General features: G+C 35.5%; 1 protein-coding gene and 1 long non-coding RNA gene across 3 annotated transcripts in view; one reads left to right on the top strand and one right to left on the bottom strand.

The window, feature by feature from the left end:
• LOC128988324 (uncharacterized) overlaps positions 1-12,829 on the top strand; it is a 163,076-nt gene that overhangs the window by 136,127 nt on the left and 14,120 nt on the right. For both annotated transcript variants that reach the window (XR_008490359.1, XR_008490358.1), the window contains exon 2: positions 960-992. This is a non-coding gene — a long non-coding RNA (uncharacterized LOC128988324). The remainder of the gene's footprint in view (positions 1-959; positions 993-12,829) is intronic.
• LOC128988323 (alpha-crystallin A chain-like) lies at positions 4,434-5,843 on the bottom strand. The gene is made up of 2 exons (XM_054409509.1): positions 5,519-5,843; positions 4,434-4,729 (listed from the first exon to the last, which is right to left on the bottom strand). Exons 1-2 carry the CDS (start codon positions 5,807-5,809, stop codon positions 4,475-4,477), a joined length of 546 nt encoding a protein of 181 aa, XP_054265484.1. The 5' UTR covers positions 5,810-5,843; the 3' UTR covers positions 4,434-4,474.

Raw genomic sequence — 12,829 nt, 5'->3', positions numbered from 1 at the left:
TTCATATAATTAAACATGATACTGTATGAACAGGGGATTTATGGGGGAAGGGGATTGATTTTTTCCTATTCCTCACCCTTAAAACATAAAATAAGTTTAAGGACCCATTTGAGTAAATCCAATCAGACATAAAAATTCGCTTAGTTCTAGGTTTGCTGTGGCGGGGGTTATTTTTAAATCCTTGCCTCAAATCAACATTATTTTATAATCTGCTGCCGGAGTAGTGAGGGGTTGTGAGGTATTCTGCAGATTGATTGTTGTATCAGCAGAGATCCCTCAGATGATTCGTTTGTCCAGATACCCCACCTCATAAATCACAACTCTTCATCCATGGATGAGCGCTCATATCGGATCGCATTTATTGACGTTTTATCTGCCATTCAATGCAGTCGTGGTTTATCATTGCAATCCTCATTACCTGCATTAAGTTCAATAATCGTTGTAATTTTACAGCAATGGCGATAGTTTGATTATTTAAGTCATTTTTGGATATTGTGGGTTATTTTACACGGAATTTATTTCATGTATATGCTTAATTAAGAGTAAAATATATGGGCACTGTTTTAAAATTTTGTGTGGAGAAACTCCTTTTCCTTGATAGAGAATATTTTTACTATTCTCACAAATCATTCAAGTTTAGAGTGAAAAATATTAACTCCTTGGAAGTTACACTGATTACTCTTTACAAATACTTATTATAAATTATTATTAAAATGAAACACTCTATCTCGTGTTTAAGTCTAACAAGCTTTATAGTTCTTATAAATTTGGCGATCAAATACAAATTGTATGAAGAAGTTCCAACATCACAAAGATTTACAACACTTGAAATAAAATAAATTCAATTAAAACATAATGTGTTAAAGATTTATTGATATATTTTTAAGTGTGTTCCAATATAAAAAAAAGTTATGAAAAATGTCTCATCAAACCATTGAAATGTGTTCGTATCGTTTCAGATCCCGCACGGAGCTAATGATACAGGCTACAAGGTAAGATGGAGTTATTTATCAATAAACAGCATACAGAGTTAAGGTACGCTTAGGTTATTTTGTATACAATACTAGTCATGATGTTTTCCAAACTATAATTATTATAATGTGACGATAGCGTCTCGAGTCTTATATTTATCTTCACTTTATTCGGTTATGAAACAATACAATAAAACCCAACGCCCAGGACAAAACCGTATGAGTGCCTAGTAGGGAACATACTTTTGTTCACTGCCCAAGTAGCGCACTTGTGAGTTCATTGTACATTATGATAAAGTTGAAGTGACAATATAAACCGCCTTCTTCAGACGTAAAACTTTGCTTTAGTATGTTTTAAACAACTTTAAACCATCCAACAACATTTTTACTATAGGTTTTTTATTCTTATACAGATTGTTATTATTAGCAATGTTAAAACATTGGTGCTGGCCATTGTAAATTATTACTTGAATTTTATAAATGACAACCTGACTAGTTTGTGTGGTAATATTAAAATCTATAGGACGTTGTCATTCCATGATAGTGAATTTTAAGAGGAAACGTTTAAAATTAGTGTTGAATCAACATGTAATGACGACAGACAGATTTCTTTCTGGTTTCTGGTTCCTGGTTCTGACTTCATCAGCTGGTTCTTCACCAAGGATCAATAACTATTCCCATTTTGATGGGGGCTTGGCCTTGACCAGCTGGGTCCATATAACTACCGTGGCTTTAGGTCCCCAAGGTGGTACCAACACACAACTTTTCTTCTCTTCTTTCAAGACTTCTCAGGTCTCAGGTGTCTTCTGGCATGGCCTTCCTGGCTTTCTTCTTCGGTGTGGTTAAATAAGACTTTTTTTAACTAAAGAGTTGTCTTTCCTTTGTGAAGGCCTATTGAAACTTTGAGTATTGTTTTTTACAATCGTGATGGAAAATGTCCGCAATAAACCTTTGAACAACATGTATGCCCATCTCAGTATTCTACTTCTTACTTCAGCTATCATGTCCGGATCCAAAAATAGCTGTCTCAACTCTTCCATTCTTCCATTCTTCCATGTTCCATTCTTCATTCTCTATCTTCCAAGGTCCATAAGTAATTCTCAACACTTTTTCCTCAAATTTAATTCAACTTTTCTCCCATATGTTTACTCAGTACCAAGCGTTATGAAAGTAGGCTACTTGTCTCTTATTATGGTCCAAGATTACAATCAAAAAAGAGTCTGTAACCTTCTCAGGATCGTATCTGCGACCTTCTGAATCCAAACGAGCACTGTTGCCACTAAGCTACTCAGCTAGCAAAGTCTTCAGCGGGATTCCTTTGCTCTTCTCCAGAGTAGCGTAAGCTCTCAGCAAACCGAGATAAAAGGGACAAGGCGAGGTAATTAATTTGTACGAAGCTCCAAAGGTCAAGGCTCCGAGGTTTACTCTTTTTGGTGGTGAATCGCTTTATTGCCGTGTCCAAAACTAATTGGTTTCTATGTAGAATGCGCGTGGGAGAAACAATCTCGCACAGAGTAGTAAAATACCAGACTTGCACAGAGTAGTAAATACCTGCGGCCGCGGCACAGAGGAATGTTGATTGGCGGCGCTATCTCAGGGCTTGGACCGTTCCCTACCGAAATGTGAAAAACGCTTTGTTGAAATAATTAGACCGCTGTAGTTGTTTTGCATACGGACCAAAAGAACTCGCCAGCATTTTTAAAGAAATTTGTATGCTGTGGCAAGATGATTTTCATTGTAAATTGTTTGATTGACCGCCTATTGATATTTTTTTAACTATCCTCTCTTTGTTGACACAGTCAGGCCGCTGTGTTTTTCATACACCAACTTGTAAACTTAGGCTACTAAGTTTTTTCAATAACGTGTATACATAATTGGACAAGGACGTTTAGTCTTGTTTCAACGTGCTTATGTATTAAATATGTTGAAAGACATTTAAAACTATAATGGTCCTTTTTTTCAACGCCTTTTTTCCTGCGGTGATGATTGGTATAAGAACTTTAACTCCTTACATTTTAAACAATTTTTAAATAATTTATAGGTAGATTCACAAAAAAAAAACTGTACTCTTTCTCTGTTTTAGTATGAAGTCTTTTGATCTAGTGTTATTTAAAAAATTTCATATTACATTACAAAATTGCAAGTCTGTCCTAAAGGATTTACAGATATCTCGCACTTATAGTAATTTAATTAGAACTTTTATGATTAAAACAGTGAAACAGCTCGTAACAAACATAGTTCAAGGAACAAAATTATGGGGACAATGTGGAGATGACGTTATGTAGGAATGTGTAACAAAAATAGCATCACTTTACTGACTTGACTATGACTACCTTGTTGTACAAACAACATTAACTTAGCCTAACATAGGTTAACCAACGGTATTATTTTTTAGACAGGATGTTCCATTTCTAGTTTGTAAACTACTCTTTTAGCTCTGAAAGTGAACGTAGAAAGGAACTTGGCTCATCACCTACTTTGTAGTTTCTACAAGCACGATACGTCACTTAAGCTGAGGCCTGTGGCGACGCGAGAGTTCTGGCCTTAAGGCCACAGTTTTGATAGACACGCCTCCTCCTGTGAGAAAGTCATTGATAGCTTTCACTGTTCGGCTGGACCGCTTCTTATCACTGTTGATATCCCATTGCAACCTGATACTCTATAATTATTATAGAACAGGTTCATCTTATCAGTTTCAGCGAATATTTGGACAACGTGAGTCAGTACTGAATTGATGCCACATTACTTCTTTGCAACATTTTTTAAGTGTTATGTTTGAGATGTCGTTTTTATGTATTTATGTTTTGGGTTTGGTCTTAGTTCTTGCCTAGTTCGGCCTAACTTAACCTAGCCTGAACTAGGTTTGAATATAATTGTACAATTTTAACCTGAAAAAAACGAAACATTACCTCTTTTGTTCAAGCCTTCTGCAATAATTTGTGCCTTATAATAAGTGTATTAGCATTACTGTATCTGCACCACTGTGATTATATTTGCAATACTATATATTTATCACTGTATCTTTCATGGTTGTTTGTTGCACAAACAGTAGTTTCTCAGCAATTACTTACCGTATAAACCAATGGTTTATCTTTGGCTCCATTTGCAATCATTAATGGCACGATAGTATACCTAATAAATTAATGAATTTTACCCCTTCCTGTTATCCTATCATGAACTATTTCCAGTCAGAAAACAACGCAAAGCAGGATGCTTGATTGTGAAGATTTTAATTTAAATTTAAATTCAAACAGTCCCCTGATTTTGTATACACTCAGTAGAGTTGGTTTAGTGCTCACCTTCATGTCTGAAGGTTGCCAGTTCGATACCAAGCAGTGTTAATTCTAGGGTTACCCAACGAAAGGTCGATGTCAGATAGGAAAACTGCCAGGGTTTAGACCGGTCCCACACGTAATACATCCTATGACGTAGAAACACAAAACCAAGTAAACACTGATCAAGTATTTTTTGTATAGTATTATTGTATACACTAATGTATTTATCTAACATCTGAGCCAAGGCGCGCTGATGAACAAGACCCCATCAGCTGACAGACAGCATTGCACACACTCCTTGACCAGTCTCTGGGGCAACATGTACTTCCTGACAATGTTTCTGCTCATGTAGCCCACGCAGTTTTGACCCCCGGGCGTCGGTGCGGCTGAGGCTTCCTCCTTGACCGCTGACAACTCAACCACCTCGTCGTGAACATTCAGCTTGATGTTGAACGGTTGAAACCCTTTCACGTCGACCAGCATCTGGAAATGATTTGTGATTTGAAACGTGTTTTCAGTTGTGTTAGTGGATGCGATGCTGGACACTACAGTACTTGTGGACCTAGGCGAAATTAATGTGGAATTGCTTCGCGATCGCGGCAAAATCTGGAACATCTCCCATGATCACGAGAAAATCATCATCGTTACTCTCTCTCGTAGCGAATTATGAATTTGGAATTTTTTTAGGTAGTGTACAAAACACAGTAACTTTCTTTTGCTTGCGGTAAATTTGACATTTGGTGGATGTAGTTTTTAATTTCTGATTTTTTAAGTACCTAAAAGTTTCGTGTCAACCAGAGTAAGTGCATGACGCGACGGTTGTAGCTTTTGTACTAAAAAATGTATAGTGTCTGTGCCTTGCCGAAAATGTTTAAGAAATACTAAAGGTAATAATGTAAACTGTTCTAAATAGTGGAAGAGGAAATGAATAAAAACACATTAGATTTTGAGCCGAAGAAAACAATTGTATTTGTAATACGAGTACTTTGCGAAGTTGTGTCAAACTTAATTTACCTGGTCCATTTTTTTTTTTTTTGCTTAGCTTTCAGTAAAACAGAAATATATACATACTAGCATTTAATAGGTAACACGGCATTTCTCATTGTTGAATAACGGTAACCAACCCATACAACCTTTCTCAATACCGTTTAGACTTTGCAATTCGAATTGAAAGACAATAAAACAGACCAAACACACCCTTTCATTAACAATTACAGCCTCATTTTACCAACTACTGTATTTGTTATACAATGGTAACCTAGCTACACCTACCTTTAAACATTCAGGCTCGAATCTGAACACAGTGGCGAACAGATTGTCATGTTTGATGGAGCTCATGGCTGCATGCATCGTCTGTCCACTCTGTTGCCAAGCGCCTAGTTCTGCCAACAGCTGATCCATCCTGCCCGGGGGGAAGTTTACTTGGTTTCTACTTTGTTGCATCTGAGCCATTAGCTCTTGCAAGGTCCTCCTCGCTGATTCGAAGTATTGGTCACTGAAGAAGTTCCCCCTCTGGGCGATAGTGGGTTGGCAAGGGTGACAGACTGTGTCCACTTCCATCATGTTTGATGTGCGATTGATCAGTTCATGACTTGGGATTTTGAGTTGTGGTTACTAGGAGATTATTTTGTAATTTTAGGTACATAAAAGTTCAAATTGAGGTATTGAAAAGCATCTTTGGTAAGTTTACCATCTTCGCTGTGAATTTAATCTTTAGTTACAGGACGATGCAACGAAAGCGTCCCAATTTATACATAATACAAATCGAATACTATTTATCCTATTCGTATAAATAGCACAGCTTAACTTATATTTTTTTAATTTACGGACTAATTTTTCAATTTCTCTAAAACACCGCCCTTCAAGCGACGCCCTCGTACCATTTGATATTCATTTTTAATTGATTGAAAATTCCTTCTAATATTAGTTTCAACATTTCTTCAGGAATCGCTTTAATTTTCTAGACAAATTTAAGTTTTAGCTCTCGCGAATTTCTGGAAAGACTTATTTGACTTAATTATAGGGAAACCTCTAAAAGAAAAATTCAACGTAAAGCTTCCTGGCACCAATACTTCTTAGAGTTACTGTGACTGGCACTCTTTTTGCTGGTGTACGTACAGTTTTGCGGCTTCCACAGATTATGTTTTGGGACTGGGTTGTTATCCTAATTAATTTGAATGAAAACCAAACACACTGCTGTACTGAAGTACTTGTCTCATTTTCTCATTAGACTTATATGATAGTAAAACGAACTCTACAATTTTCGTGATAGAAAAAAATCCTATTGAAACCCAAAATAACTACTTTTACTCTAGAAACTTGTGCTACATTTTTCAAACTCCTCAGTCAGACGTAGGTTCACCACATGGCCTAAACTGGAAACCCCACCGGGGCAAATGGACTATTGGTGTAGACCGTAGACCTTTGACAGCTTATCTGTAGACGTCTGCAGTCTTCTTGAAGCTATCAGCTGATAAGCCTGAGAAATGACTCGGGATGGTGAGCGATAGCGGGCCTGGGACAATCTATCGTTCGCACACACAGGAATGTATCTTGTGTGATTGTACTATTGTTGGTCGCGGACCACGACTGATGCGCACTTCCTCATGGAATACGTGGAGAAATTGATTGGTTCGAAAATACTTTGGGATAGAAATTTGGCTCTTAGTGACATTGGGTAGTTTTAGAATATTTTTTTACCTTTTCGGTGCATGTAAGTGTTTGGTTTATTTGGTTGTATTATGGTTTGAATTGTGTGCCTCATTACATATACCCATCTTACTGAAAGGGGTGCGTTTTTAAGGCCATTGGTTTTTTTTTTTATTAAGCTATAAAAAATGATAATTTAAGAATCAGCTGTTCATGTTTTAAAACATGTTTAGTTTAACGTTTAGACTTGCCAGCCAGCTTTTACAACAATGAGCTTTTACATAAATCTAATCAGCTTTACAAGAAACCAATCATATTTTACAACAATCGACTTTTACAACAATTAGCTTGTCATCATTGTCTAAGATTAGGCCTACTCTTCTATTTCAAAAGCTGCCAATTATTCACGTCCCCATCTCAATGATTGAAAGTTGATAATTGAAATTTAATTTTTATGAAATTCGGCTGTTACCAACAACCTTATAAATTGATAATCAATTCGATCCATCTATGCAAAAGAGAGATTTTAGCAGATTATTACCCTAAAAACTAATATGTTTTACCTCTTAAACCAAATCTTTGAAATACAAAATAATATTATTTTGGCAATTGAAATGAGTTTACTTACAAGTTCCGGGTGTACAATTAACTAATTTTTAGAAATGTTGAATTATATGGATCAATCTTATGTTACATGACTTACCCTATAATTTACAAGCAAATCAATTTTATAAATTTTTAAAATTTTCACTTGTATACCTTTTAGTTCTTAATACTGTAATAGTGTTGTACTAACTGCATAGTACAGTAGTCTTGTCTTCTATTTCAGAGTCCATTCACTACGTTAAACCTAGTACAATATCACATCGATTGACGATGTTTTGCAATGTAAATACAGATGTCAGTGACCTCATTAGTGAAAAGTCTCCAGTTGTATGCACACTCAAAACCGCGCCACCGCGCCACCGCGCCTCGCCAACAATCCTTTGAGCCCGGCTTTACTTTTATCCTTCAACCCGACTAAACTCTCTCTCGCTCTCACTACACAACTTAATGCGGATTAAATTAGATGTTAACCACAGTCAGACCGTAATAGCGGTTTAATTTTTCTCGTGCATTAATCTTTAAAATATTAGTCTGAATGATACTTTCCCTAATTTGAAATATATTTAATTTAACACCTCAGGGCGGTCTATGTATTACCATATTACAGTCATTTGTTACTGTACCTCATCAATTTATACATACACAAATACACACTCATCTATGCATTTTTTATACATCTAGTTCATTGGACATTTTGTGAAGTGAAATGCTTGCATACAACAAAGTACCCTGTTATAGCTTTGCTAATCCATGATTTTTTTTGTTTCAGCCGTAAAAAACTTTTACTTAACCATTCTCATACAAAATTATCTTTTACAAAATACTGTAAATATATAATAAATACTTCAAAGGGTGTTGCTAATGATTTTTATTTTTTATCTTGCACGTTTAAATGGTTTTTGTTTGATTTTGATATCAGTAGGCCACTTCCAAGTCCAACGGGAAGGATATAGTATTAGCTTGAATCGGTAAATGTTTCTTAGTAAATCATTAAAAACTTGAAGTATTTATTTTGGAACATCCTTTCGTAGGGTGCCATTGTATATTAGCACAAATAAATTGACTTCGGTTTAGTTAAATCGTCATTCGCTGTTTGTTTCACTCATGATTTCTTTCATTTTAAACCCTAGTTTTAACCTGGTGTTGCCAGTTGAGATGGGGACGCTACCTAGGGTGTGTATTTTAACCCAAATATGAAGAATGGGTGTGTAATGAAGCGATATGCCTTGTGTAGCTTTGTTACTGATGATCAGCTGCTTCATTAGCCATGTTAAAAGCACAATGACCAAGGACAGCTGGGTCCACCTTCGAAACACCAAAAAGGTACCAAATATTCCCAGGATTGAACCACACTGTTTACCCACGTTTACCTGGGTGCAGAAGTAAAACCTGTGATAAAACATATTAATACAATGAAATGAATAAAACTTTTATTTCAAAGTTTCGTAATTTCAGTTCAGTTTACCTTCACTGCATAGATGTACGATAAGCTACGGTAAAAGATCGCAAATTGTGAACACGTCCGCGACGAATCGGAACGAAATCAATTAGCGATATAGAGGAGAACCAATCAGAATTCGTCGGACCTCCGGAAATGGAATAAATGGCAATCAGCTGACGAAATCGGACAAGGAAATTGTTCTTGGACTCGGGAAATGTGAAAATTCATGGATTATAGATAATTAGTTGTGTGTGATTATCTTTTAATCAAAGTTGTTTTATAAATTTATAAACAGCAATCAGCAAGCCAGTTCACATCATCATGGGTTGATGTAGGAATAAAAATAACGGTATCAGCAATCTGAGACTTACTTTCTCCCAATTGTTAACAACCTTTATTATGAGCAAGTGGCAGGTGTAACTATGACCTTTGAGTAAATCACAAAATTACAATATTTTCTGAATCGCAACTTTTACAGCATTAGGGGTTGTGCCTTTTTATTAAGAGTTAAAGGGTCCATAACATACTACATTTTAATCAAACTCGTTAAGGCCGCTTCTTTAATCCAATTTTTCGTTATTTTATTGGGTTTATAGGAAAATCGCCTTCACAAATAATTTTTTTTTACAAAAAATTAAAAAAATGTTTGGAGATACCATTGATTGGTACTAACATACAAAATTTAGTCAAAATCGGACCACAGGCGTACTCTAAAGCTCCGTACCCCTCTAGACACACATTTCTGATGTACACCCTTCGGAAATAAATTTCCTTTCCTTTAGAAATCTTGGATTTCCTCCCAAAACTCATACTGAATTTTTTTTAAACACTAATGTAAAAGTAATGCAAGTCAATATACAACAGTTTTCATGCATATTGCATACCTTTGGTCCAGTAAAGATTTGAAGTTGTATTTTTACCAGTGTTGCAAGTAAGAGACTGCAATGATGTATCGACCAAACACAAGTTAAAGTTAGTCAGTAACAACATACTGGCAATAGTCATGTCAGTACTCCGTGTAAAACATATAATACAATGAATTAAGTTACAAAACAAATCGGAACTTCCCCAAAAATCGCGATAAAGAGTCGATAACGATGAAGTGTTATCGAGCAGCAGGAAAGGTCAGACGTTTTCAAGGGAAAGGAAAGGTCCCTTGACAATGGCGTTTATACGTCTATTGCTCTCAGATTGATCTCAACTGATGCTCGTGTTGTATTCCAACATCTTTGTATTGTACCTAAAATACATTTTAAATTGAAAAGAAGTTTAGTGTACCACCATTAGATTTGTAATGTTATTTATTGCCTAAGGTACTAGTTATTATTAAGATTTGTAACAAGTCTGAATTCGACTAACTTTTTGATTTTTCAGTGTTTCAGTGATGGTCAGTTGGCAAAGGACTGTATAGAATATTACATTTTGTACTAAAGGCCTAAAATCAAAGTTTTGTAAAACATAGGCTACATTATTTTTTATCGGATATAATTCGAGTTTGTTTATTCGAATAGGTATTGTGACCTAAAATAGAAGACTTTTACTATGAGATTTAATGAACGAGGTTATTATACTGGATTTCTAGTTTTTTCGACATCACTCTGTGCAATTCCTCCTTATTGGATGAATAAAGGACATTTTTTTTGCACAGTTGTCAAAAACTTATCAGTTGATTTAACTAGGAGGGATAAGTATGAATGTATTCCTCCAGGATTCCAAATAACGCAATTTCCATTAAAATTAATATTTAAAAATAGTTTTTATTTATTTAATTTTAGATAAATGCTTTTATAATTTTCTTCTTTAAATCTCATCAACTGAGATATTTGGTCTGGAAGACTATGTCCCTTATTTACCATTCAATAAAGGTTAACCCTATCATAAGGGGTACTATCAGGATATTAAGGATGTTAGGGAAGTTAGTTTGTTTGCCAACCTCATCTATACCTGCTATAAAAAAAAAATTATGGTCACAATATCTTCTCACGAGAAAATTTGCCGACAATTGTATAGGCCTAAAACAAAATTGTGGTGTGTGGCCGAAACGACTAACACAGGTAGAGCATGTACTAATCTTTTGTGGACACCATGTGTTACACGAATCTAATAAATAAAATATTTGTCCATTGTGCTGTATGGTTGCTAAGTAACAGTATGGACCTTTGACGTAATCGGTTGTAGAAAGCGATTGAAGATGGTTATGAGAGGTCTAGCGAATCTAAATACTCAGGGTTTCCACCTAAACATGCAATTTTCTACTTTCGGTCAACAATTTTAAAGTAAAAGTGCAAAACATTCTACTGCAGTGAAAATATTTTTTAATTTCTAGGAAGTCAAAATAAGTAAATGTTTCTGAATCGAAAGTTTTGAGTGCTAGGTCTGCATAGAACAGTCATACAACATACTGTAAAAGCGAATAGGTACTTCGGTACTTTGGTCCATCCTACCGGCCACATCGATAAATCGACTTTCAAATAAGTTTTTAATTAGCTTAAATAAAAAAATCCTTCTAACATAACCTAACTTATACATAGTCTACCCTTAGGTTAGGTTATAATTATTAGGTGTGGTCGGTATACAAAAATATTCTACTGTTGAGAAAAATCCATAAACTAAATTTGAGTGCTAGGTCTGCATAGGAGAGTGCAGTACCTCCTATGCGACCTCGGCCACTGCCTCGGTCACTGAGGTCCCGGAAGGTCACACTCCCATACAACCTGTTCCTCATTAGTGGATCTCCTCTCTCACTCCCTCTAATGGCTTCCGAACCTCGCAAATATTTGATCAGAAGCTGAAGCTTCTCGCCTTCACACCGAGATTTACACTTCCTGGCCACATCGTTAAGTTTTACACATTAGATTGTATCCACCGAGTGATAAAAACGTGGATTCATCCTGTAGGCTTAATTTTAAATTTCAGATAAAGGTGTATTTTGTTACATGATGTGGTCGAGGGTTTTCGCCAGTGAAATTCAATAAGGGAAGCAGAAATTCTTGTTGATGAAAGAAGTAAAAATTTATAATATCTTTGTGCTGGTATCGAACCTATCAACCCATCCATCCTGCTCTAAAGACCCTATCGGCCAGGCTAACAACATCGTACTGATATAGGCCTAATACTGATACTTTGGTATTAGCATGGTTTTATAAAGACATGTTGGAAACCCCTTTGACGTTAGATACCTTTCAAGGGACTTTTAGAGTCGCTTTATCATTTAAAATTTTGGTTGCAGGTATTTAGTAATAGTCACAATGATATTTTCTTCAAAATTCATGTTTTACAATTTTTTGCCGAATTAAGTATTATAATGGTGTCATGAGGAAATTTTATTCAATCATTTTAGACTTTCCATGTAATGTAATAATTAGAAGCCAAGAAAATAGATGGAGTCCATGCAGGACCACTTGAAACAGAATATTGTCATTAGTTGGTAGACCATCTTAACAGATAGCACCACGTTTTTTGGCTTCTAAAATTTACATGTTAATGATTCAACCCAATCCCCAATATCAGACACTTCAAATGACTTTATGACATTTTTCTTCATTTTCAAAATTAGTTGCAGGGTTTTATCAACAGTTACAGTGAATCTTTCTTGATGAATTCGGTATCGGTATTGTGTTATACACACTCCAAAGGACTTTTTGAGATGCTTCTTCATTTACAATTTTATTTGCTGGTTTAATCTACGGTTACAGGGAATCTTTCTTGTTGAATTCGGTATCATTATGATGCAATGAAGAAATTTCAAAGAACCAAATAATATACTCTTTTCAAAGCACTTTGAGATGCTTCTTCATTTACAAATTTATGTGCAGGTTTTTATCAACACTGGGAATTTTCTTGTCAAATTTCGTATCAGTATGTTGAAACTCTCAAAAGGACTTGTG

Source organism: Macrosteles quadrilineatus, unplaced genomic scaffold (genome assembly GCF_028750875.1).
Source record: "Macrosteles quadrilineatus isolate MER2022 unplaced genomic scaffold, UCM_ALF_1.0 Scaffold_3__2_contigs__length_128488019, whole genome shotgun sequence".
Classification (NCBI taxonomy): Eukaryota; Metazoa; Arthropoda; class Insecta; order Hemiptera; family Cicadellidae; genus Macrosteles; species Macrosteles quadrilineatus.
Note: the sequence above shows the minus strand (reverse complement) of the source record. Positions and strands in the feature narration are given on the sequence as shown.

Bases quoted from the DNA above. Each gene is read 5' to 3' on its own strand.
- LOC128988323 (XM_054409509.1), bottom strand. From the start codon at position 5,809: ATGATGGAAGTGGACACAGTCTGTCACCCTTGCCAACCCACTATCGCC. The intron at 4,730-5,518 runs GTAGGTGTAGCT...AATCATTTCCAG, and splicing joins TCGAGCCTGAATGTTTAAAG to ATGCTGGTCGACGTGAAAGG.